Here is a 27492-nt window from a genome sequence, read left to right on the forward strand (position 1 = left end):
AGAATACTAGCATTATGAATTTCAGGCAAAAATACCTGCCAATTAATTTTTTTACCCACCCTTCTATGTTTAAATTAATTGCATTACTAAAATCTGGAAAAAAAAGTAATCTATAAATTGGGTGCTTTTCTGAAAAATGTTCTTCCACTGTACAAATAGGGAAAGCCTTCCGATATGTCTATGTATATCGTGTAATGTATTGTATACTTTTGATTGTATACTTTTATGAATCTGTGCTCCAAACCATGTGATGATGAACTATGGTTTCCATACGTTGTTTTGTTGTATTGCAGTTGTTCATGTCGCAAAAACGAGGGCGAGGCTAGATTTCATAGGGAGTGCCAGATTGATTTCTGCCGTCACATTTATCAATGCTACAACCGAAATTACGCAAGGATCAGCTATTTACGATCACTTCATAAATGCCGTGCCGATCTGAGCGCGCTTCAAAACCCACACTCGAATTTAAGTCCGCATTTACACTCCATTGACACACACACACACACGCATGCGCACAAAAAGTTAGACTATGGAGATAAGAGGTTTCAGCCCGAGAGCAAAGATATAATTATGTGTATGCCCCCTTATTCTCTCTTGGCATCCATTAGATGAGGCCACACATAAAGTACGTATATCTGACTGGCTGCCAGAGCGGAGAGTACCTCCAGTATACTGTGAGTAAATGAAGGCACTGGCATGGATCAGAGGACACATCTTCATGCTCGAGCAGACGCATTTAAAATGCCACCAAAAAAGCAGAAAAAAACACTGTCCGTCCCCAGATTCTAGCCCTCAGTCAAATGACATCAAGTGCTCACTTACAGGTCCCCGAATGAACCAACGAACGGCCACAGTATGGAGCTAAAAACCCAGCCAGCGGGCAGCGCAGGAAGCAATCAAAGAGATAAGCATCCCATTTAGTTTCAGTGAGGGGAGGGAGGGGGGAGAAAATGAAGTGAGTCCACACAGAAAAAGATCTGATGTCTTTTCTTTCTTTTTTTTCTTTTTTTTTGCATTATCATGCTGCGCAGTAGGTTTCATCTGCCAGAGGGTAAATAGGTCAATGATGAGGCTATGTAAACAATTCCACTTTACCCCTCAGAGAAGGCAAAATGGAAGTCGGTTGGGGTCGGTGTGGTGGTGACGGTATAGGATTAGTGGTGGGTTGCGAGGAGTGGTGGAGAAGAGAGAGAGAGGGAGAGAGAGAGAGAGAGAGAAAGGAGAGGGAGAGAGAGAGGGGGCAAGGATGGACTATAAGCCCAGTGATTGGTTGTGACAGATATCAACATCCTGTGGCTAGTGAGAGGACACGGTCACACAGCCAGCAAGCGCGGCTGAGTCCCTGGTAATGGCTGATGATGACAGTAAGCAGGTAAAATGAGTCATAGAGGGAGAGAGGGAGAGAGGGACATAGGGAGAGAGAGAGAGAGAGAGAGAGAGAGAGAGACGGAGGGAGAGAGAGAGGGAGGGAGAGAGCACAGGAGCACGTACAGCAGAGAAAGAGAACACAGTGAAATCTCAAGGGTTCATTCATTTAAATCTGAGAGTGGTACAACCAAATGGAACCTCAGTTTTGGTTCAATTTGTGCACTCTCTCAGAGTTACAAAATGGTCTGGATGAATCAACACTGGTGTATGTACTGTGTAGGGAGGCGGCTACTGAGGGGGAAGCTTGTCAAACATGCCGTAATAATCGCAGTTCTGTCGTAGAGCATGAGAATTTTCAAAAACACAAAAAGTTCAAATATGTAAAGGAAATGCTCAGGGGTCTTACCTGAGTTGAGTGAGACCGTGTCTTTCTCCCATGATATGACAGTGACGTAGGCCTCCACGGAGGAGGGGATAATGCACTTGAAGACCGCCACATTGCCTCGCATGGCCTTCTGGTCAGCCACGCGCACTGTGTAGGGTTCTCGAGACACTGCCAAGGGCAAACCAGGAAGGAGAGAAAACTGACATTGCAAACATTGCAAAAACCTAAATCTAAGCCCACAACTCGACAACATTTTGTTAAACAAATTAGATTTTTTTTTATGTATGATGACGATACTTGTAAATATGATGATGATATATCGTATAGTATGTGATATATAATAATACATTATCATTTAGTAGTTAATGTATGTTTTGTTGAACAAATTTGATCTGCAAAGTAACTACTAACTAAACCTATCAAATAATTTTAGTGGAGAAAAAAACTGTCAAGCACGTTATATATTTTTAAATATATATTAAAAATAAATATATATACTGTATCATCAAATCAATTAACCAGTTAAGCCCCATTGTATCACCTCTGTCAGGTGGAACCCTCATATGTTCAAATTCAAGTTTCATCGACAAGTTCATCTGCTACTTTTGATACTTTTGTGTAATGCTGAAATACTTTCATATGATCAAGTAGGGTGTATGTTTTATTGATTGTATGATCATGTAGGGTGCTTATCCCATTCTGACCTGAGATCAGATTCATACCAGGTTTCCGCCGGACACACACTGGTCTGATGAACCCATTCTGACCTGAGATCAGATTCTAAAAATGTCAGTTGCTCTTCGATTTTTCAAAAATAGCAGACCTACAAGCTCGTATCGCGCCACTCAGTGGCGCGATATGAGCTTGTAGATCTGCTATTTTTCAATAGATAAAGCATAACATGATGCCGACACCAAAATGGGTGCCCGGTCAGAATGGGTTAATTATGGTGTTTATTTATAATTTAAAAAAAAAACACAAAACACAAAAAGTTTGAATATTGAGGTGGCTGCCCGACAGCCACAAATGACATTTTTGTAATGGATTAAATTGATTGGTCTGTTTCACCCCCCTACTGAATGCTCCAGCGGTTACTAACCTGCCTTGATGTGCACATCCTGGCTACTAGACTACTACTGAATGCTCCAACGGTTACTAACCTGCCTTGATGTGCACATCCTGGCTGCGGATCTTTCCCGTGGGGTTCTCGGCAGTGCAGTAGTAGGTGTTGTCGTGGATCAGCTTGCTGAAGCTGGAGGGCAGGAAGTTGAAGATCTGCAGCGTGCCATTGGGGTGGACGTGGCGGATGCCCGGCACGTCGTAGATCTCCTCGCCCGTCGCCAGGTACCAGCGCAGCGAGGCGGGCGACGCGCCCGCGGCCGGACAGGGCACCGAGGTCCCTGTGGTGCTGGCGAACACTACCTCTTGCAGAGATGCATTGACGAAGTACAGGCTGGAATGTAGGTCTTCACTAAAAACTGCACAAGGGAGGAGAGAGAAGTAGAGGTGGTCACCATCATGACATTGGATGATGACAAATTGGCAATAGGCTCTATTCAGCACAGCAGCCATTTTGGAAATAACTCTTCCTACTTCCGAGCCTCGTCCAACTTCCTTCACTGGTGTTACCAATGTTACTATTTAAGGCTCTGTTCCATTCTGGTCAAACAGAGTGGAGGTGCTGCTATTGTGCATGTTGGCTCACTGGAAACACTCTGCTACACCGGTGGGTCTCCAAGCTATCTATTCTACGTCCGAGCATAGACATGGTAACGCCCCGCCTGCCTCTGATTGGCCTACCGACACTGCCGGCCTTACCAGACTTTCCTCCAAGGTGGATTATGCTGGATAGTCTGCCGCGAGGTTTCTCCGTGGTGGGAAATAAATAAATAAATAATACAAGTACGATAATACAAGGAATGACAGCTTGGCACACGCGACAGTAACTTTTATGTTTTGTAGAAGAGGCAAACTAATATATTGTTTATGCTGTTTATTTTACATGTGTACACTGTAGCGTACAGTGTAAACTTGAAACATTATTGTACTGTAAAAAGGTCTCTTTTCCCTTGATCTTTATCTTTTTTAGTATAATAGTATTAGTTTACTATAATTAGATTAATACACAATAATCAACACATACAAATACGTGTTCAATCATTCAATCAAAACAAACGGCATAAACTATATATTAGTTTGCCTCTTCTACAAAAATAAAAGTTACAAGTCGCACGTGCCAAGCTGGCAAGCTATCATTATCTTGTACTTGTATTATTTCCCACCACAGAGTAACCTCGCGTCTCGGAGGACAGTCTGGTGGGACCATTGGGGCAAGACGGGCAGTGTCGGTAGGCGAATCACAGGCAGGCGGGGCGTTACCATGTCTATGCTCGGACGTAGAATATATATACGCGGTCTCAAAGTGTCACAAAAGGATAAAAAGAGCTAAAGTAGCAGATTTACAAGCTCAGTTTTTTTAGCCTTTTGTTTTTAACTGTTTTGTTATTACTTATGTAATAATTGTGAGAGGCCTAAGAGAGAAGATGAAGACTATGGTGTGAGTTGATCAAATACAGGAATGCAACACAGAAAAGAAAAAAAATGTTTTGCAGATAAAGGATTCATTACCAAAACAAATGCAGGTCTGCAGTTTGAAAAAGGCAAGAAGTTGACACATTAAAGGGACACTTCACCCTTTTTGCAAAAAAATATATGTTAATGACGTTTAGAAGCTTTAGATCACTTTCCTGGGTATTTATGTGTGTAATATGTGGTTTTAGATATTTTAGATTGTAGCAGTGAGCCTGTTGTCTCTGATGTCATGGACACTGGTCTCACTACCTTCCTGGACTACAATTCCCATAATTCTTTGGTGCACTGCTCCTCCTTGTGGATAGGGGGAGAGCTGTCTTACTGAGACAACATGTAGTCCAGGAAGGAAGTGAGCCCAGTGTCCATGACATCAGAGACAACAGGCTCACTGCTACAATCTAAAATATCTAAAACCACATATTACACACATAAATACCCCCAGGAAAGTGTTCTAAAGCTTCTAAACGTCATTAACATATATTTTTTTGCAAAAAGGGTGAAGTGTCCCTTTAACAGACTGGTCTTTTTAAGGTATTTTAGAAATGATTTTCAGGTCATGAAGGTTATACAGTCTCTAGTGATGCTGAGTTTATCTTTATTTGTTTTTAGCAATAAGAACTCTTCATGTGCTCCCCTCCATGGGAGCACAGCAACATTAAATCAACATAAAGGGTCATCAATTATGAAATAAGGTCAGTTGCCTTGCAGAAAAAGCCTTGATTATGCTCCAATGCTTTGATTGGAGTGAGCATCACACGGTTACAGAGAATGATGTTAAATGCATCTGTGTGCGGGAGCACTCTCCAGAGGGATGGCGGGTGAGACATGACAACATGGGACCAATTAGCTCTGGCAGGCTCACTAGTAATTGCTACCTACGCGTTTGATTTCTGAGTGATGCGGCCAGAGGATGATGGTCTTGTGGCTACATGCACAGTACAGTACAGCACGGCTCACCGTCTCAGCCATATGTGTATGTGTGTGTGTGTGTGTGTGTGTGTGTGTGTGTGTGTGTGTGTGTGTGTGTGTGTGTGTGTGTGTGTGTGTGTGTGTGTGAAGCAACGTGTTGCATGTAGCTCTCCGTAGGCTTCTGAAGGACACAGAGGCTTTGCAGTATAGGTGTCTTACGCCCGATTCATCTTACATCTTATTATGGAAAAATATTATTATCCAGTCAGGGTGACAATAAAGAATTCAAGCATAAAAGAAAAACCCACCAGACCAATGAGGTCTGGGCAACAGCCCGTCATCTTGGACACCTCTTATAGGCCTACACAGAGATGTTATCCTAAATGGTCATATAAAGAAATGCTAATGCTAATCCACAACCACAAGAAAGATTATGCTGACTGATAAATTGAGGACATCCATACTAAAACAGACCCCTATCCCTCTGGGCTGGACTGTCGAATGAACTCCACATTGCAATTAGAACTGCAGAGCAGATTCCCAATCTTCCACCGTAATCTGAAGACTCACATCTTCAGACCCCACTTTAGCCTGTAGCACTTGCTCCAGCCTCGACGACCTTGCAGGCTTATGCAAAAATGAAATGTAGCTACTCTACTTCTCTCTCCTGTGCAGTTATATGACACATGATTGTGTAGACACAACCTGTGTGTGTGTGTGTAGTTTCAATGTGCAGATTATTGTTATTTTTTTGTGGATATTCTACTTTTAGACTGATGATAGGTAATAGGTTCTTGTTTTACCTATGATGCTAGTGTAGCCAGTCGGGAAATGTCCCTCCTGGGCTACTGTGGATATACAGGCCAGAGCTCCTCCCACTTCCTGCTTCCTAAATGTTTGCAAGGACTGTCTAAAGAGGACGAGACGCGAAGACCGTACGGGCAACGCCATGTTGCTCCATGGAAGGAAAGATACATGCCCAGTTGAGACCAGGAAGTTGTACATGCCCATATTTGTGCATTCAATTCTTCAATCAAAGAGATACTATATAAAGAGGCGACTGTGAGGATAGCAGGATGACTGAACCCAATATGCAAAGCCATAAACAAGATTTATTTAAGGCCAAAAGTACAAAATAAAACTAAGAAGTACAAAGGGCAAAACTCTAGAGTACAATGCAGTAGTTAGAGTCCAAAAAGCAAACCTTACAAGATGAACAAAACTGAGAACCAGGAACTTCAGGGTACCGGTCAGGGATAATGACGAATGTTCTGACAGTGAGTGTTTGTAAAGAGTCCAGTTATAAAGGGAGCAGGTAAATTGTCAAATTGTTCACAGGTGGGCTGAAGAGGGTGACAGGTGAGTGAATGGGACTGCAGAGTGGAATGGAAAGTAGGAGTGGCCAGGGCTGACATGGTCTGTGCATGGGGAGACAGACCTTGACAGCGACACTCCCATTAAGTCCCATAGTAACAACCAGCGCCAAGTGCCTCTGCCATATTGGTGTGATGACGCAACTTCCGGTTGCTCTAAAAAACATTTAAAAGTAATTTCCATTCTATTCTATTATATTATGCTTCCACAAAACTGGTCTGTGTTGAACAGCGAAAAGGTATTATAAATATGCTTACTACTTTAATTATTTACTCATTGTTTATCATATTTATGAATGGATCAAAACTGAAATTACTTTAGTAACATATTCATTCAGAATAGAAGTATGTGTGCGTGAACGTGTGTGTGCGACTGGGCGTGGCCTAAATCCAAAATTGAATTCTGATTTTAGTGCAATGGAAAGGAAAAGATATATAACTACAACCATTATAAAGCATTATTGTTTGATATAGCCTACATGAAACCTTTCTCCCCAGACAGCCAGAACATCAATCGTCTTTATTCATGTGACACATTTATAAACAACAGTGAACCCAAAGTGCTTTCCAATGGGTCATGACCAAAATGATAGGCCTATTATACTGTATAGGCCTACATACTGGCCTACAAAAGCCAGGCCTATTATACTGTATAGGCTTACTGTACATAATAGCACACAAAAGCCATAATGTGAAACAGATACAATACAATAACATTAGCCTATATATTAAAACTATCTAAATTGTGATTATGCTAATATTAAATTATTTTTATTATTACATTATTGACAATTCTATGGGTTGTTTTGTTGTTGTTTTAGCAGTCTATAAAATAAGTAACAGCAATGGTGATTTTCACTGTGTAGCATATTATTTGGGTGATCAAGCCAGGCCAGCCTAAACGGCTATAAGTGATCATGTGCCCGAAGACGTTGCTCATCCGATTTAATTATTTATGATTAATTTAGAGCCGACAGCAGAGCATAGAGTTATATGAGCAGAGCTTTTCCAGTTATCAATGGAAAAGTAACGTTCTGACTACGGTCTTTGGAATCACCACTAGGTGGTGGGAGCGGCAGCGTTGCCTCCATCTTGGTGTGATGACGTCAAAGCGCTACCGCTGCGCCATCTAGTGGTGATTCCAAGTATTTGAGGAGTGTCGCCTCTTTATATAGAATCTCTTTGCTTCAATCCTGGTTGTGACCGGGAGGCAATCGCCTTTTGGCGGTGCAATGCCCCAGGTAGGTGAATATTGTAGATAGCTGCAATTTGCAATTTTTATAATGGGATGAATCTAGAGTTGCAATACCCTCCATTGACTCCCCATTCATCCAATTTGTTTTGTGATCTGCTTGTATAAACTATGTTAAACTCACCAACATTGCAGCTCTAGGCCAAGCTTGAATTATCCTCTTTCAATCTGCCAAGTTTTGTTTCATAAAAATCCACAGTAGTAGTTATGAGCTACTTTCTGTCAAGAAATTCTCTGAAGGGGATCCTTGTTGGAGTTTGGAAGCACTCATTTTATTAACGGGTCGCGCTGCTGCCTCCTGCATTATGTGCAAATGCGAAACAGGTGGTACGCAGGACCGTTCAGTGACTTCGACGAGTGCTTCCAAACTCCAACAATTAGAAAAATAATCACAGAGAATTTCTTGACAGAAAGTAGCTTATAACATGTCTACGGTGGATTTTTATGAAACAAAAGCTTTGCAGATTGAAAGAGAATAATTCAAGCTTGGCCGAGCTGCAATGTTGGTGAGTTTAACGTCGTTTAATACAAGTAGATCACAAAAGCAAATTGGATGAGTGCAACTCTAGATTCATCCCAATATAAAAAAATCTAGAGTTGCAAATTGCGGCTATATTGTAGATAATGTATGTATGTATGTAAGTGCAGGTATAATTGACCTTGAGACTGACCTTTTTTGTCACACTTTAGGCCCTGATCCTAGTGACTCTGCTCCCTGTGTTGAGCCTTCCACATGGGTTGTGTTCAATAGTCATAGGTAAATAACATTATTTTGTTTGTATACAATCTGTTTTGTACTGTGTATTAATGTCTGATTTGATTATTTTGTTGAATATACATCTTGGGGGAAATCCTTGTCGCAGTCTATTTATTGTCACCTTTGTATTGAGAATCTGTTGTGTTTTAGGTTGATGTGAACATTTAAATGGTCTGAGTGAATTAACGCTCTTACATCAAAATCCGGGCCACACTAGATTAGTACTATTTCTACTATAGTTTCTACTATTAGTACTATTTCTCAAAAATAGCAGACCTATGAGCTTGTGGGTCTGCTATTTTCAACGTGTGACACCGTCACGCAACAGCATGAACTCGGGCTGCAGTGTCACCAGGCCACCGGCAGCCGGGCTGCGTCATGGGACCCTCCCCAGGGGAGAAAACATTTTAGCACTTCATAAATTCCTAACAAGGTTTCAGATCGCAACCGTTTCCAGCCCTTTTCTCTGCTTGAGCAGTTTCAAAAGCCTAATGTGTAATGCATGTACACTGTTGTGACTTTCTGCGAGAGACCACGCGATGAGGCATAACCTACCAATACGAAGCACGTTAACATTCATACGAACAATATAACACTCAGGTATACAATTCACAATTTAGATATTTAGGAGACGCTAGACGAGGAATAATCACATACATATGGAGACAGACAGTGTAGTGCTTTGTGAAACTACGATAAAAGGTATACCATAAACCTAGCATCTGTCTAAACAATCTAAATAACAATCTGTACATTGAAACTAGAGTAGAGGGTACCAGGTAAACAATGAGGATTGGGGCTTGGCACCCCCCCCCCCCCCCTCAGTGTTTGCCCAACGCACAGTGCGTACTGTGTGTAATATGCCTACCAGCGGTAGAGGTCTTGGTGGACAGCGGGCCTTAAGTGCTACGTATATGGGGTGAGGTGGAGTCTGCAGACATAGTCTGAAGGTGTCATTTGATGTTAGGAGAGGAGAAAATCATTCTTTGTTTACCTGGGCTGCCAGTCCCTGTTTATCTGTTCGTCTGTCTACGCATTCATCAATCCAGTGTCTCAATCTGTCAATCGGTCAATTTGATCAGAGCTGGTATGGGCAACGCCGGGGTTGTGAGGACAGGAGATGCTCCGTGTCTGTTAGTGCCTTAATGAGCAGCAGAGTAGCGGCGCTTGTTCACATTAACTCTAATTCACACTTCGTCATGAGAGGAAAATAAATTATTTCTGGGCAGGCGACACACGGCGCTGTACTATGTGGAAGCGTGAATTAGGCTACAGCCTCACAGACGAGACCGAACCTTGCCCAGATGACAGCTAGCTCTCTGGTCACATACTGTACACACCAGACACCACAGGAATGACTCATAGTGCTTGCATGTGGTTGCTGTCGGGCAGAAACCTCTTATCTCAATATTTAAACTTGTTTTTTCATAAATGAACGCCCTACTTGATCATACTACAGCGTCACACAAAAGCATCAAAAGTAGCCAATCCACAGTAGATCTGTTACTTTTGCTATATTTTAATCCTGATAAGTAACAGTTTTGGACATATGAGGTTTCCACACGACAGACGATGTACACTAAAACCACACAGAACAGTGGAAAGCAATAGGCTTTCTTGCATGGGTTTTAAATCCTCTTAGCAGCATTGAATTGTACTTTCCTGTGCTTTTTTCTGCAAACTGTTAATACAGTAGCCTAATCAATCAATCACGCACACGCACACGCACACACACACACACACACACACACACACACACACACACACACACACACACACACACACACACACACACACACACACACACACACACACACACACACACACACACACACACACACACACACACACAGGGGAATCCTGAGATAAAAACGTCTGACATCAGGGGCCTCCCATTAGACCCAGCCATTTAGGGATAAATGCAAATCTGCTGCTCCCATTCCACCTCTCTGCCATCCTACTGTTCATTACAGGTGATTTATAGTTAGCGGTGTGCCTGTGTCACACATTGAAAAGAACTGATCTACAAGGTAGCCAAATGCATCACACTCACTGTTTCATTACAGTGTCACCAGAGCAGTGGTTCTCAAACTTTTGTGTCATGATCCCCACATTTTGGCCGTGGACCCCCATCTAAAAATGTTTGGTGTCAGGGACCCCCAGAAGAGAATATTTGTGTAAATAATAATAATAATCCTAACATTTTCAATATTGTTTCCAACTATAAAAATAGCAGATCATTTTGAATAGCCAATATATCATATCAATGGATAAAGTGATTATGTATTTTGCTAGGGACCCCCTGGAACTTGCTGCTTTCTTTTGTTTTAGGGATTTTAGCATTGGCTAAATAAGTCTTATTTTTTTAAACAAAATATTATGGCGATTTCTTTACTATTATTTACTATAAATTAGTCCTACTAGACCTCAGGAAATTACATCTGGCCACAAAAGATCACAGGATCTACTGAATGTGAAGGTACTGCATGTGTAGCTCAGTGGCCTTGTGGTTAGAGTGTCCGCCCTGAGAATGGGAGGTCAGGGTTCAATCCCCGGCCGGGTCATACCAAAGACTGTAAAAATGGGACCTATATACTGTTTAATATTTTCTGATACAGTAAATCTTATTCATCTGACAGCAGACTAAATAAAATCTTAGTCTTGAGAAATGTTTGCTAAAGGATCATTGATTCAATAGCATGCATTCACTCGTTACAAAGGAAAGCAATATAATACAATAAACGTTGTGCATAGGTGTGAGTTCCTTTCAACCACATGAACTATACAGTAGCTTACTAGCTTCTCTCTGTCCTTGGGCGAAAAGCAGATCTACATTATAAGCTCAAAACATGTCGTGTTGAGCTTGTAGAAAAACCATTTGGAGTTGAGGGAAAAAATTTGCCCTGGGGGACACCGGGAAACTATATTATGATTTCTGTGAGGAATATGTGCATATATAATTCATATATTGTTGCCGTCAGGCAGAAACCTCTCATCTACATATTTTAACTTTTTGTGTTTTTTTCGTAAAAGTATGTCCTAACTGAGCACACAAAAAGCTTCAAAAGTAGCAGATCTTGGAAGCTCAAAACGTGTCTTGTTTTTATTTTTGATTGATTGATTGATTGATTGATTGTTTGAGCTTGCCATTTTTTAATTTAAATCCTGAAAAGTAACTGTTTTGGACATATGAGGTTTCCACCTGACAGACGATATCAGTGATTAATAATAATAATAATAATAATAATAATAATAATACATTAATTAATGGTATACTTTCATGTCAACAGTTAGCTATATAATATATGTATTATGCAATCAGTGTTTGCATTTGGGTCAGTCACTTTCAATTCACTTAACTTCTAGATGTAAAATGGCAGCAATCCAGAAGTGGTAAATCCAGTAGTAAAGGATGGATATTGAGAAATCCCAGTTTAACCGCCAGATGAAATGAAAAGTGAAACAACCCCCATCACTGATGTGAACATTTACAGCAATACTTTCAGTGTGCTGGCCTCCAACTTTACAACTCACTGCAGACTGTGAATGCTACATAGGAAGGCTGTTTCATCATAACTTGGCATTTATCGCTGGAACGGGAAGAAGGGCTTTGCAGAAAAACAGTCTTTGAATGAAGTGGATTCTGTGAAAAGTGTGTATATAGTTGCTGTCAGGCAGAAACCTCTTATATCTCCATATTCTAACTTTTTGTGGGTTTTTTCATAAAGTAACTTGACCATAGTACAGTCACAAATCAAAAGATCAGATCTACAATCTCGAAAGGTGGGCCAAAGCGACGCGCGTCGAGCTTGTAGATCTGCTACTTTTGCTAGTATTTTTTTATTTGAAACCTGAAAAGTAGTGCGTTTTAACAGCGGGAGAACAACGGCGAGCGACACATCGCCTAATCGACGTCGCCCACTATCGCTGGACATGTTGCACAAAAGATAAATTATTTTCGGGTAACGTTCCTCCACCCAATTTTCGACTATCGCCTGTTCACCTGCTATCGCCGCCGTTCACCGGTAGTTGCCGGGTCTCATAGACAAATAATGCACTTCCGGACAATTCGTCTGGCTATCGCCCGCTGTTCAGTACAGTTCAGTTTTGGACATATGAGATTTCCATCCGACAGAGACGATATGCTAGTACTATAGGGTTCCTTTAGTTTAAGATGTTGGTTTTGTGGTTGTTGATTTTGGACATATTATGCTAGGTCTTTTCAAATGGAATTGGTTATTGTGCTATATACGTATGTGTTACGTTGGAGTGTGGCAAGCGGCAGGGGCAGCGAAAATAATACATCAAAAGCCATATTAAATTCCAATTCTTTCTCTTCCCCAGCTGGTGCAGGGAATATCAATGTTCCCTGTGTTCTGTTGATAATACAGAGCTGAGCTATGGGTGGGGTGGGGTCAGTGGTGGAAAAAGTACTCGCATGTTTTATTTAAGTTAAAAGTATCAATACTGCCAAATACTCTGTTACAATTAAGTCCAGTATTAAAAAAGGTAGGCTATGAAAAGTACTCATTATGCAGAATGTCCCGTTTTAAGTTTTAAAATGTATACAAATATTTTGAAAATAGCTGATCTACAAGCTCACAATTTGGGGGCGGCGGTTTTGCACAAAAAAACACTCCTTGGGATAAAAACGGTCATAGCCGTCATCAAAGTGATGAGGTCAGCACATTTCTAAAAGCCTGTTCAGTTGAATACATCAATACCGTAGTTTAACTCAAGTAGAAATGTGTCAGAGCAACCAGTACCAATACTTTCACTTGAAGTGGAGTAATATTTGACCAGGAGTACCAATACTTTCACTCAAGTCTTTGGGTTGAGTACTTCCTCCACTGATAGGGAATCTATATCTAAAGATGAATAGCTTTGAAATCATTCATGGTTATATGTGGATCAAGGAAAAGAACAATAAAGCATGCACATCCACTCACAAAAAAACATGAACATGAAGAAACAAAGATAGGATATCTGCACACTGATTTTGATACTCCCACAGTGAAATGTATGAATTAATACATTTCACTGAGGTAGCATGGAGAAAAGCCTGTGATTACCATTCTCTTGTTCTACAAATTGTTTTGTTTTATTTTATCAGGCACCTGTTGACATTTCGGTTGTGTGAACGATCTTGGACTGCATATGATCAAAATCAATCATGTGTTACTGATGTTACATTCAAGAAAATAGTGTTTGTTTCATATTTGATTTTGAAATATGGTGATCATTTGATGATCATTTGTTTTCTTCCTTCGTGTGAAGTAAGTGGTGCAACCACAGAACTTCCAGACCCACATGAACGCGCCCATGATGCCGGCCCGGTTCTGGCGAGCCGCCCCATGTCCGAAACGGTCGAGAAATGACAGTGTGGGGGTTTCCGGGGGTCCCCGGAACATCCAGACCCCCAGGAACGCGCCCAGGGGGCCGGGTCGGTTCCGGCGAGCCACCCCGTGTCCGAAACGGTTGAGAAATGACAGAGTTACCATGTGGGGGTCCCTGTACTGTACTGTACTGTACTGTACTGTGCTGTGTGTGTGTGTGTGTGTGTGTGTGTGTGTGTGTGTGTGTGTGTGTGTGTGTGTGTGTGTGTGTGTGTGTGTGTGTGTGTGTGTGTGTGTCAGACTGCGCAACAGTGACACTTGGTTGTGACAAACAACCTATTTTCGTGCTTGGACAGATATTTTCGTGCTCGGACCATAGACTGTAAAAAATATGGACAAAGCGTTCCCCGGGTCTAACATGAACGTAAAATGAAGCCTGTAATGATATGCTAATTCCTGATGTAAGTCGCCATCTTTTGGTACCAGCTGGCCATTGGCTGGCTCCGTTTTGTACCAGCTGGTCATTGGCTGCCCAGACAACGAGGCGGGACTTCCCCCCTTCTTCTCCGTTGGTTTTTATTTTGACTCGAGTGGGAGGAGAAGACTCTTGAGTGGGAGGGGAATCCCGATCATAGACTGTAACGGTAGCCACGCCCCTCAGAACATACGCGACTTTATGGTAATTTTTTTAATTAATGGGACCATAGTTTTCCAAAAAGAATATTATGACATTAGAAATGAGACTTTAAACTAGTGACTGGAAGAAGAAAGTATTCATGACCATGTTTATTAAGGTAATACAGTCTAGGTGAAGTTGGGCCAAAATACATGGGCCTCTATGGAGCTATGGGGCTTTTTGGGTCCAGTCCAGCGCCACAACAGGCCATTATATGAACTACCGATTTCAAATGAGGCTTCACGAAATATCTGGCTGACTGCCCCCCTGGCTCGGACAGACCCAGCCAGCTAGCCAGCCAGCCACGGACAGACCCAGAGACACACAAAGCTCCGTAATGAAGTGGTTGCACCACTTAAAAATCCATTATCTGGCATGTAGACGCTATGGTTAAGTGATGTCCAACATCAAGACAGGGTGAGATAAAGAAAACTGAAACTATTGTGTAACCCAGACAGACATCTACACACCTGTTCCCAATTCAATGTAATTCATAATTAAATCTACAGTTCGCACCTTGACAAAAAAATAATCAGGAAAGTCTACAGAAAAATGAATAACTCCCAGACATCAAAGTCTCCAGTAAAATGTAAATGAAAGTACTTAGTTAATTTCATACTAAATTGAATGCTGGGGGAAAAAAATGCTACAACAGCATCTGAGCTGCAGAGAAGCAGATCAAAGGAAGATGTGGATACTTGAAAAGCCTCCTATTCGGTGCAGCATTGGCCAAATTGGATTAGGATTTATGTTGCTGCAGTTTTCACATTAGTCTATTTGAGATATGAAAATCACACCCGTGTGAAGTAAGTGGTGCAACTCCGTGTGGGGGCCCGGGGGTCCACGGAACTTCCAGACCCGCAGGAACACGCCCAGGGTGCCGGGCCGGTTCCGGCGAGCCGCCCCACGTCCGAAACGGTCGAGAAATGACAGAGTTACCGTGTGGCGGTCCCCGGGGGGTCCCTGTACTGTACTGTACTGTACTGTACTGTACTGTACTGTACTGTACTGTACTGTACTGTACTGTACTGTACTGAGATACACCTGAAATCATATACAGTTATTATGTGTGTGTTAGGCTGCACAACAGTGACACTTGGTTTTGAAAACCAACCAAATGCTATTTCCGTGCTCAGACACAGGTAGCCAGCCAGCCAGGCAGGCACACACAAAGCTACTTAATGAAGTGGTTGCACCACTTAAAAATGTGTGAAAGCAACTCAATTTAGACTTAACATTTTAAACTCAAATCTTTACTTATGGGTGTCTCCGGAACAAAATATTTTGAGTTGGGGGTACGTGGCCAAATATGTATGGTTCTGGGGGTTCCTGACATGAAAAAGTTAGAGAAAAGTTTTCAGAAAACTGTTTAGGATTTAGAAGACATCGGCCTACAAAAACCTACAAAAAAAGTGAAATGCAGACCTGTCAAGGGTACCATACTAGTGTACGTATCAGTACCCTAGCCTTTGTCCCCCTAGCTGACGGTAAGCTCACACAAGTCAGACCATAAACGAAGTCTCAGGTATACGCTTGTCCTCAAAGACCTCACAAAGACCTCCATGTCACGCCCCAACAACCAGCCTCAAGGCCAAACCACTTACTACATTACCCGAGAGGAAACCAGTAATTGGCAAAATCTTTCATGAGCTGAACCGTAAAGGCGAAATAAATGACACTGTTCAATAATGCATTATATGCATCTATAATTGACTATGATTTTTTTTTTAAGAAAATCTCTAGGGAGAAGAAGGGGACGGGAGGTTGTTTTCGCTCTAATCTGTCATCTCTGTTTCTTGCTGGAATGAGAAAAGGATGGCTGTGTTTCTTTGAGGTACTATACTACTTCATCTAATATGTTATGTTCTATATCTACCGGTAAATGTTTTTTAGGCTTTGATAAGGGAAGTTTGTGCATTTAGTTGGTGTTGGGTAGAAACCTTGTATCAGATATCTAGTAAAGCCTGCTATATATATATATATATATAGTGTCTCCGATCATTATGACATTCCCAGAATAGGGTCAGGCGGTTAACCTTGTCCAAGTTTCTCTTTCTGGAGATGGAACATTTGACAACTGATCTGAAAGTACATACTGTATTTCTTCACATACTGTAGATGTTATTTCTATTCTATATTTAGCTTCTTGGATAACAAATCGTCACCTTTCATCCGCAATGTGACCGTATGTTTCATACTGAACATTGTGTCTCATTACAATATGTTACATAACTGTAAGCTACATATACATATATGGACACGTGTCATATCAAATGATAACTGACTGACAGTACCTATACGTAGGTAAAAAGAAGTAGCTCCTGCCATATAAATTGACATTAAGACACAAGAGCAAGAGCATTTGTAATCTGTCAGTCAATATTAGATTTTTAGTGCTGGGCTATAAAAATAGCAGATATACAAGCTCACAGCGTGTCACTTTGTGCCACGCTGCGAGCTTCTACATCTGCTATTTGTGACGCATTCGTAGAATCTGCCTCAGGTGTTAATGGGTTTTATCGTTTTTTAATAATGCTATATCTACAGACCGATGATCAATTTAATCCCAAACACAAATCAATGAATCAGCCGAGCTAATGTTCTCAATCTACAATGCAACGTGAGAAACTGCAGCGATAGTTTAGTGCCACGGTGCTGCACGATCCCTCACACACAGTAGAGTTGATCAGCTGACAGAGGTGGGTAACCAACCATGACAGAGCGCTTTGAGAGCTACTGGGCCGCTTCATTTAAGCAAACGTGCAATCAATGCTGATGGGAGCAGAGCTCAGGTAAATAGATGAACGCACACTAGCACTTTCTCTCTGCCTTCCTTGCTATGCACCAAGAAGACCAACTTGCCCCTAATCACTTACACAGGATCAGCTTCCTCGTGTCTGAAGCTAACCTTAACCATTAGCAGGGAAATGAGCCATCTGACCCTGGATCAGCTGTTTAGTCCACACATTGCTGTCCTTGTAGTTTTCCTGTGAGGAGTTAAAAGTCATGCAGTGCTTGGTTAAGATTTTTCCCTCCTTGGGTCTGGTTTGCATTCTAAGGCCCAAGGATCCAGTGCTACTGTACCCAGGCAACTGCTGACAACACACAAACCCAGACAACAGAGAGCTCACAAATGCAATTTCTTCTTTTACTTGGTCTGGGGTTTTCTTTTTTTTTTCTCTCTCTCTCTCTTTAAAGGCCTATTCTGATGCAGTGGACGGGGCGACACGATAGAACGAACAAGAAAAGAGGGAAATGAGAGATCGATTCAGGTTCCTATATTTTACAGGGCACCCGTGTTGCATCTGGAGAGCGAGCAAGGCCATTGTCTGAGTTGTCATCGCATGGCAAGCAACTTGAGGACTCCACACAGCATGGCGGCAGTGGTGGCACCAGGTGCCTCGCGGTGACAGTGTGACAGCATGAATCCTGGGTAATTAAAGAAACTCGCTGCTCCGCGCCCCGAGGGCACAGGCTTACATGGGAGTTTATACCTGGCTTGTTCCAGTTACACACACACATATACATACACAGACACACGCACGCACGCACGCACGCAAAACAAATTCTCATCCTGTTCCATTTCTTTATACACTGTTGGGACTACTGTGCAATCTATGCTCCCAAATAATACATTGCTAGTGTCCGAATTTCTAAAGAAATTCTACAACGGCTGGCTCAAAAGATTTACTGGATCACTGTTCTGTATACATAAAGCATACACAGAAGAAATACAAGCTCAAACTAAGACCTTGCATGATAGTGATTGGATAAATCCCCCCATACCATAGGTTGCTGTAGGGTAGGTTTGTTTTGCGATAATTATAGCCTACAATATCTGGGTACACATCTGTGAGTACTTATTTTTCTAGACGTGATTTATTTACTCATTGTGGAGCATACCATAGCCAATCAGCATGTGAGTCATGTCAATGTCAATCATGTAATGTTGTAAAACAAAACAAAGTATGAATGACATGAACAATATAAATGAGTATAAATGAGTATGAAGTTACAATAATGACAAAAAATATATATTTTTTGCCACCAGGGGGGCACAAATATACACTTCTATAAAAACAGGAAATCATCATATAAAGAAAGTAAAAAAGGAAGAACAAGTACAGTATGGGGGGGGACTCAGACTTTATTTACGGGGGGCCAGTTTGCAGCTGTCTGTAGGTGCTCTTTGAGAGCGTTTTTTTTTATATATTTTTTTATCCCACGATTTTGTAACGCATTTTTCACCCGTGTCAATTATCTAATGTGATCCTGGGCTCTACACACCATCCGCCAACCTAGTCCCCATATATATTTGAGAGCGGTTTTAAAGGAGTTTATGGTCTTTATAAAATCCGCTTGAAAATAGTCCAATGATTTGTTATTGAGCCGACACATGAGCCACTTCCGCGATCCGACTCACGGACAAAGAGAAAAGCGGGCTAAGATCGTCCATACTCCCTCGTTCACTTTGCATTGTACTCATTTTCCTAGAAGCCCTTGCAAGCCGGCAGTTGGTTGATTTCCGGTTACGTCATCATAAAGTGTTGGTCTCGTCACCAGGTCCGCGACAAAGCCGCTATTTCTTTTAAGTTATTAAAAAACTGCGAATTAAACAGCGTATTACGCAGGGAGAGATAATGGAATAAAATGCGGGTTTAGCGGGTTATGTAGTCTCCTGTGCAAATCTAGCAGTAATCTCAGGGAGGGTATAGTTAAAGAAACTATCTAGCACGGCCTGGTACTGTAGGCACTAGGCACGGCAGCCTAGTGTGAGTAAGCATTCCCCTACGATCTGATCTGATCTGCCCAGAGGCAATACACCATGCACAGGAGTTAAATGACTGTCTCACAATTTGCACTCATGAATATTAAGCAGGGGGCTGTGACAGTAGAAAGACCTCACTGTCTGCAAGTGGCTGATGCACACCGACAGATCCAAGCCTCTGATGTCTAACAGGGGCGGGCGGGCGTTAGCACGCCCCCCCTCTCCATAGCCAACTCTCCCCCTGCAAACCCCCCACCCCCCCTCCCTGGTCTATTTTCATGTCTTAAGTGGGCCAGTGAGGCTGTCTGTCTCATTAAGGGAAGGGAGTGAGACGCTAGACTTGTTTCTCAGTTGGGTAAAGCGGAGTGGCAGCTAAACGTTGATGTCTAAATTATGCTGCGGCTTGCTTGCTGCTGATGAGTGCAGGAAAGTGGATCTGATGAGAGGGATAATCCTGTAACAAACTATAGCGGCTCCCTCTGCTGCCGTTAACGATGAATAAAAAAAAGCTACCGGGGAGAAATCTATTACTGTGTGTGTGTGTGTGTGTGTGTGTGTGTGTGTGTGTGTGTGTGTGTGTGTGTGTGTGTGTGTGCATCAGTAACTGACTGTGACGGCCAGGGGAAAATTATATAGATATATTAAAAGGAAGCAAAAACACACAATATTAATTTCATGCAATACAACAGTTTGTTGTATTGGGTTTCATCCCACAATGCTGCTGTTATACAGTACTATGCTTACAACGCTGGTTCTCAACATGGGAACCGCGGACCACACAAGGTCCAAATGGACCCTTGCAGGGTCTACAACTCTGAAAGCAATCTGAGAACTGTGTGTGCACAGTTTCACCGCAATTATTAGATTACTTTTTTCATTTCTTTTTAATAATTACTTTGGATGAAAAGCATCAGGGAAAGAACAAGGCTCCATAAAACAATCTAAAAATAATTATTAAAAATAAAATTAAAGTAATTAAAAAACACGAGCACCTCACGTATTAGGAGGGCGGTATCAGTCACCAGAAAAAAGGTTAATCTGACATGGTTAAAATAGAGTACAATGGGTTTGTATAGCAGCTAAAATGAATGTCAAATATCTAAATACTGAATCAAGCAACTTAAAAACTGTCTGCAGGGTGTTCACATAAACCTGAGTAGACAAGTTAAATATCCCTGTAAGTGTGTTTTCTTCCCCCTCATTGGCAGAAGGCTTTATTACCGTACTTGGTTGAATGCTTTTTTGGATATAAGATATTTTTGGGCTTTTTGCCTTTATTGACAGATTAACAGTAATTTGACAGGAAAGGGGGAGAAAGATGGGGGGGAAGACACGCAGCAAAGGTCGTCGGGACCGGGAGGCGAACCCGCAACACACTGTCAGGTTGGATTACCAGCCTAGGTGCCTGGACCGCTCAGCCGGCCCAGGCCCGACATGGTTGAATGCTACATTCTGATTGGTCAACAATCACTGAGCTCAATAACAGACCGCTGTCTAATGGGAGACTCAAAGCACCTGCTGCGCTGCCGTATCCAACGTGACAGGGATGTAAACAAACGCACAACGTCATTTACAGCTAAACACTGCTCTCAAGATAGCCGCAATTTGCAACTCTGCCCTGCGTTCAACCTGTTTCGAATTTGCACATAATGCAGGAGGCAGCAGCGCGACCCGTTAACAGAAACGAGTGCTTCCAAACTGCAACACTTAAAAAAAGAATCATTTGCAGAGGATGTCTTGACAGAAAGTATCTCATAACATCTCTACGGTGGATTTTTATGAAAAACAAGCTCGGCAGATTGAAAGAGGATAATTCAAGCTTGGACTGCAGCTGCAATGTTGGTGAGTTTAACGTCATTTAAGACAAGCAGATCGCAAACCAAAAATGATGAATAGGAAGTGGATGGAGCTTGTTGCAACTCTAGATTCAACCCATTGTAAAAAAATCTAGAGTTGCAAATTGCGGCTACTCTCAAGAATGTTCATGAAAACATTTGAAGCAAGAAAAAATAGCCCAAAATGTATTCTATGTTTTAGGAGGCAACACGTTGCACCGGACGCTCCTGCCATAAATGACTACTTTCATTAACGTAAGCAATGAAATCCTTTTGTTTGGTTACTTTTGGGTCAATGTAGGGCGGCTATTCATTTCTTCAGTATAGCCGTGTTCGCGTATGGATCTAATCATCAATGACCAGCTCGTTATCCCTTGCATATTACTGTAGGGCTTAAATGGTAGTAACCTTGTTGTTCAGATATCTGTTGTCAGGATCTTTACTTCAGAGCATATCATCTCTGTCGGGTGGAAACTTTATGTCCAAAACCGTGACTGTGACAAATTCAAAAGCATAAAAACTAGCAGATCGACAAGCTGTGACACTGTAGTATGATCAAATAGGGCATTCATTTACAAAAAATATATAATAATAAATAAATAAAATACACAAAGTTTGAATATGGAGAATTGGAGATAAGAGATTTCTCTGCCTGGCAACAATATTCTTAGTCCTTAAACTTTAGGATTTAGGTGGTTTTATAGATGGAATTATCACTATGCTATCTACCTGCATGCTGGCTAAGGTATTTGATCGATATTGTGATCATTATAATGCTGTGAGCTGCTTTCCATATAGAGCGTCGCAATCCCGCCCCCTCGAGAGACCCGGAAAATAAATCCCCGTTCATTTTCCTCATAGACTTTTCAGAAAGTATTTATTTAAAGACGTTTACGGCGCGGACAAAGCCAACTGTTGTCGTGACAAATCATGACAACAAACACAATTTTTCGGACTGAACAGGTTACAACACTTTTTTTGTTGTTTTTCTACTTTGTAATTATTTGCTTGGTCCAAAATATTGTGTTTGTTGTCATGATTTGTCACGACAAGAGTTGTCTTTGTACAACGCTTATAAGGTCTTTAAATAAATATCTATGGGAAAAATGCATTGGGAACTATTTCCTGGGCCCGGCGTCGTCATGAAAGGGGGCGGGACTGAGACGCTCTATTGCAGGCCAGGTTTATCAAATTACGTTAATTAAGCAATCACCTGTACTTTGTTTTGCAACCATTTTGTTTTTCATGTTGTACTACAAGCTAGCAAAGCAATTCTTCCCTTTACTATATCAGTAGTTCACCATAACCACTTAAACCCTAATGTATGATTCATAAATGAATAGTGGAAATAGTTGATCAATAAGCTCGCAACACATCACGATGTGACACATTGTGAGCTAGAAGATCTGCTATTTATGCTATGTTATGTAAGAGGCTTGTTTTGTTACTCTTTCCTTTTGGTTAATCACTCTTGATTATTGTTATGATTACAATTAAGACTCGTCGTTACGTTGAGATCAGAGAGACAGCTGTGCCACAGCTGGCGAGGTCTGTCAGTGCTGATGTCAGAACAGCTGGCTGCTCTCATCTTATTAGTGCTTGCTGCCATTTCCAGGGCCTACACCCCCCCCCCTCCCTGCCCATTTAGAACTGCTTCTGCTGTGTGCCATGTTCATTTAAATACTCCAGACTCATTTGACCGTCTTTATGGACTTATCATATTAAACATTTATCGCAGCCAATTCTCTAAACCAAGCATGTTTATTCAACACTTAAGGGACCACAGCACGGCTCCTTTCAGCAGCCCCCCTAGCCAGCGCCATTGCACCCCCCCCCCCCCCCCACCCCTCCGTTCTTCCTCATCTCTCCCCAGCCCCCAGCTTGCTTTATTACTGCTCCCCCTCTCAGCACACCACTGCCTGCACGGAAAGGAAATTATTTCACATTATTCCACTCCTCTCCTCTCCTCTCCTCTCCTCTCCTCTCCTCTCCTCTCCTCTCCTCCCATCCCCTGATCCCCTCTCTTCTCTTCTCCTCCCATCCCCTGATCCCCTCACTTCTCTTCTCCTCTCCTCCCACCCCCTCTCTTCTCTTCTCTTCTCCTCTCCTCTCCTCTCCTCTCCTCTCCTCTCCTCTCCTCTCCTCTCCTCTCCTCTCCTCTCCTCTCCTCTCCTCTCCTCTCCTCTCCTCTCCTCTCCTCTCCTCTCCTCTCCTCTCCTCTCCTCTCCTCTCCTCTCCTCCCATCCCCTCTCTTCTCTTCTCTCCCAACCTCCATCCATTCCTCTCCTCTCAGGTCATTTTTTCCACCTTTAACGTGTCGTCAGAGGACACCGGGGCAGTGTGAAGCCGAGCAGGCACAAATATATTCAGAAGCATTTAGTACTTTGGAATTAATCGAGATATAATAGTGTTAATCATCTGACCAAACAGGAATTAGCATAATGACTTGTGGGGACGGATGGGATAGATAATAGACCTCATCCTGGCAACAGTCTACTCTACGGGGACACATATGCAACATGTAAACAGTGACATGTTCCATGCTGTTGGACGCATGTGGAGTTCTGTCCAAATCATTTCTCTTTTCATGCAACACAGACGTGATTCCCTCAATCCTATAACAGCACTGGACCTGGAAATTGGAAATTCTCCTCATCTGTGGTGAACCTGCTCTGTAATCAAATACATTGGCACATGGCCCTGTACTGCAGTATCACACCTTGGTTTGACTGGAGGTCGAGGGAATTCAGAGTTCCATTTGTAAAACACACACATTTTTTACAGAAAATGGTGAAAATAGCCTACAAGCTCTACATCCACAAATCACGATGAGACATGTGGGATTGTGGATGAGCTATTTTCCCAATTGTTGAATTTTTATAAAAAATCACACCTGTGTGAAGTGAGGGGCGCTCTTATCATTGTACATCATCATGACGTAAAATAGACACTATGCCTATTTGCTCAGACTCACTATGACGTAAGTCTCCATTCATTGTCAATGGGAATTTTTGGGGAGTTTGTGTAGGACAAAGTTTGACACTATGGTTATTGCCTATTTGCTCAGTTTGTGAACATACACTAAATTCTGGATATAGGAGGGGGAAGATCAACATTTTGAGAAAAGATTTTGCCAAAAACAATGCCAGGATTAACATTGTGATGTAAATTGTGATATTATCAAACCTAATCAGTGTCCCTTTCCCAAAACAAGGTTTAATTCAGTCTTACCAGAAGCAGGGATACAAAAAAGACCTCACCAGCCATAAAAGAGAATGACCAGGGGGGGGATATCAAAAGCAGAGGCATGGATCCTCCCCCTCCAAACAAATGGAACCCTGCACCTTGGTCTGACTGGAGGTCGGGGGAATTCTAGGAACGCCGTAAAGTGCTAGGAGTATTGACGATGCACTCAGTCTCACACCAGGCTAGGAGGATCGATGAGAGGCTAGAAGGACATAAATCAGACTCCTGTGGCTCTATTCATGTCACACCCTAAACCACTGCTTCTCAACCTGTGGGTCAGGACCCCCAGGGGGGTACCCACATGATGGGGGGGGGGTCCCCCAGATGACAGTGAAGTGACCCCTTTTAACACCTCAAAAAGAAAGAAAGGGAAAGGCCCTACATCAACCTGAAAAGGTTGAGAGCCACGGCCCTAAACCACTGTTTCTCAACCGTTTTCGACAGTAGGTATCTGAAAACCTGCAAAACCTGTCAGTCCGTCCATCATTCCGTCCGTCACGCCACCATATGGCCGTCAGTCCCTCACGCCTCGTGACACATCACATTATCATATATGGCCATCAGTCCGTCACGCCTATGTCCATCTCCATATATGAAGATCACGACACTGACCTCATCAAACCCATGGAGAAGACTGGATCATCACCTAGATCTGCACATATGGAGCCGGCCAGCAACTCTACATCTGACCTCAAACCATTAAGTGTCCATTAGCACACCTGTTCTGACATTCCATATGTTGATCCTTCCCCACCCGTCCTTCCTCTTCGATGTCTCCCTTTTGACTGATACCTGTCCATTCAAATTCTAGACGGGCCCGCCCCAAAATTATTAGTGCAGCCGCGCCCGGCAGCCGGCGAAAAATAGAGTTCTCAACAGGCCCGAAAATGAAGGCCCGGCCCTACCTGGGCCCTCATCAAACCCTGTACACTCAAGACACGCTCCATATATGGCCAGTACAGAATTCATTCCATATGTTGATCTGACCCCCCATGCCAAAGCGCCAGTGCTCGCCCAGCAGTCTGCCGTCATCCAGGCGGATGCGAGGTTGCTTCTTGCCCTCAGTGCGTCTTACTGGTTTTTTATCAAGAAAACATCATGTGTGTACTGACTGTGCACGGAATGTCTGTTGTAGCATGACCTATTGACCCCTGCAGATGCACACTGAGCATTCAGCTAATTGGGATCACATGGGTCAAACACACGCACGCACGCACGCACGCACATCATTACAACCCTCATGCTTAAGTCAACAACTGTGCTTGACTCTAAAGGCACCAAAGAACATGTATAGTTGCACCGCTCAGTTCGCACGGGTGTGATTTTTTATTTTAAAACCTGGAAAAGTTTGTTTTCATTGCTATACAGATAAATCTTATCATACAATTTTATCATACAAAATGCTCTGAAAATGCATTGCACGTGGCCCACCCATCTGACCACAACCTTTTGTGATTTTCAAGTGGTCCCTGATCCAGAAAAGGTTGAAAAGCCCTAAACCTAAACCACTGTTTCTCAACCAGTGGTGTCCATGATTACAGGTGGTCCATGGGATTTTTTTTTTTAAATGTAAAATAAAAAGTATAAATGCTTCTTTAAGATCAGTAATGTTAAATATTAACATGAAAAAAATAATAATAGAATGACTATTATTTCTTATGTTCTCTCTGTCGGGTGGATAATGTTAGATTTCAGGTTTCAAATTCTAAAACATCAAAAGCTGCAGATCTGCTACATTTGATACTTTTGTGTGACACTGCAGTATGATCAAGTGTGGCGTTAATTTCCGAAAAAACACAAAAAGTTGAAATAATATATATCATTGGTGTCGAGTTTCTGCCCGACAGCAATGATATAGTAAGTTGTTGTGGGGAGGTGGTGTGCGGTGCAGTGGTTCTTGTTGTGGGGAGGTGGTGTGCGGTGCAGTGGTTCAGTGGTGCAGTAGTTCTTGTTGTGGGGAGGTGGTGTGCGGTGCAGTGGTTCAGTGGTGCAGTGGTTCTTGTTGTGGGGAGGTGGTGTGCGGTGCAGTGGTTCAGCGGTGCAGTGGTTCTTGTTGTGGGGAGGTGGTGTGCGGTGCAGTGGTTCAGCGGTGCAGTGGTTCTTCTTGTGGGGAGGTGGTGTGCGGTGCAGTGGTGGTGCAGTGGTTCTTGTTGTGGGGAGGTGGTGTGCGGTGCAGTGGTTCAGTGGTGCAGTGGTTCTTGTTGTGGGGAGGTGGTGTGCGGTGCAGTGTTTCAGCGGTGCAGTGGTTCTTGTTGTGGGGAGGTGGTGTGCGGTGCAGTGGTTCAGCGGTGCAGTGGTTCTTGTTGTGGGGAGGTGGTGTGCGGTGCAGTGGTGGTGCAGTGGTTCTTGTTGTGGGGAGGTGGTGTGCGGTGCAGTGGTTCAGCGGTGCAGTGGTTCTTGTTGTGGGGAGGTGGTGTGCGGTGCAGTGGTTCAGTGGTTCAGTGGTGCAGTGGTTCTTGAGGACTGTTTGAAATATGCTAGAGCATTCCAAATGCCCAATATTCCATTATTTCCATAGAGCTCAAAAGAGGTTGAGAACCTAAATCAAATACTGAGCCGACGCACACATCCACACGCTACATATACACATGAGCTTTTATTCAAACATGTATGCACACACACACACACACACACACACACACACACACACACACACACACACACACACAACTACCTTCCACACCTTACCTCAACTCCAACAAGATGACAGCACTTTAAGAATGGCCGGCTAAAAATAAACCGCCACTAACTTGGTCTTAAATCTTAGCATCTGTGCCAGGTTTAAAAATAAAGAGCAGTGTCGAGAAACCAAGCTGGAGCCATTTGTCTTTCTGTCACTCTGTCTATCCGCCGCTGCCTCCTCTGTTTTCCCATAGCCTACTTTGCTATTTGGACTATGCAGCATCACAAATAGGGGGCCAGGCTTTTTGTCGTAAAACACCATCCGGGTAAGTCACACATAATCTGACTGAGAAGACTATACCTGCAAATACAA

General features: G+C 42.7%; 2 protein-coding genes across 2 annotated transcripts in view; one reads left to right on the forward strand and one right to left on the reverse strand.

Annotated features, from left to right (window-relative positions):
* dscamb (Down syndrome cell adhesion molecule b) overlaps positions 1 to 27492 on the reverse strand; it is a gene marked incomplete at its 3' end in the record, with an annotated part of 194574 nt that overhangs the window by 157458 nt on the left and 9624 nt on the right. Inside the window, exons 2-3 of the mRNA XM_083773030.1 lie at positions 2914 to 3231; positions 1775 to 1921 (exon numbers count right to left, since the gene is read on the reverse strand). Coding sequence (XP_083629156.1) covers positions 1775 to 1921; positions 2914 to 3231 — 465 coding nt within the window. The remainder of the gene's footprint in view (positions 1 to 1774; positions 1922 to 2913; positions 3232 to 27492) is intronic.
* Positions 1 to 27492, forward strand: part of npat (nuclear protein, ataxia-telangiectasia locus) — a 231620-nt gene that overhangs the window by 47400 nt on the left and 156728 nt on the right. The gene's annotated exons all lie outside the window — the stretch shown is intronic.

The sequence above is a fragment of the Protomyctophum parallelum genome, assembly GCF_964188405.1.
Source record: "Protomyctophum parallelum genome assembly, chromosome: 9".
Taxonomy (NCBI): domain Eukaryota; kingdom Metazoa; phylum Chordata; class Actinopteri; order Myctophiformes; family Myctophidae; genus Protomyctophum; species Protomyctophum parallelum.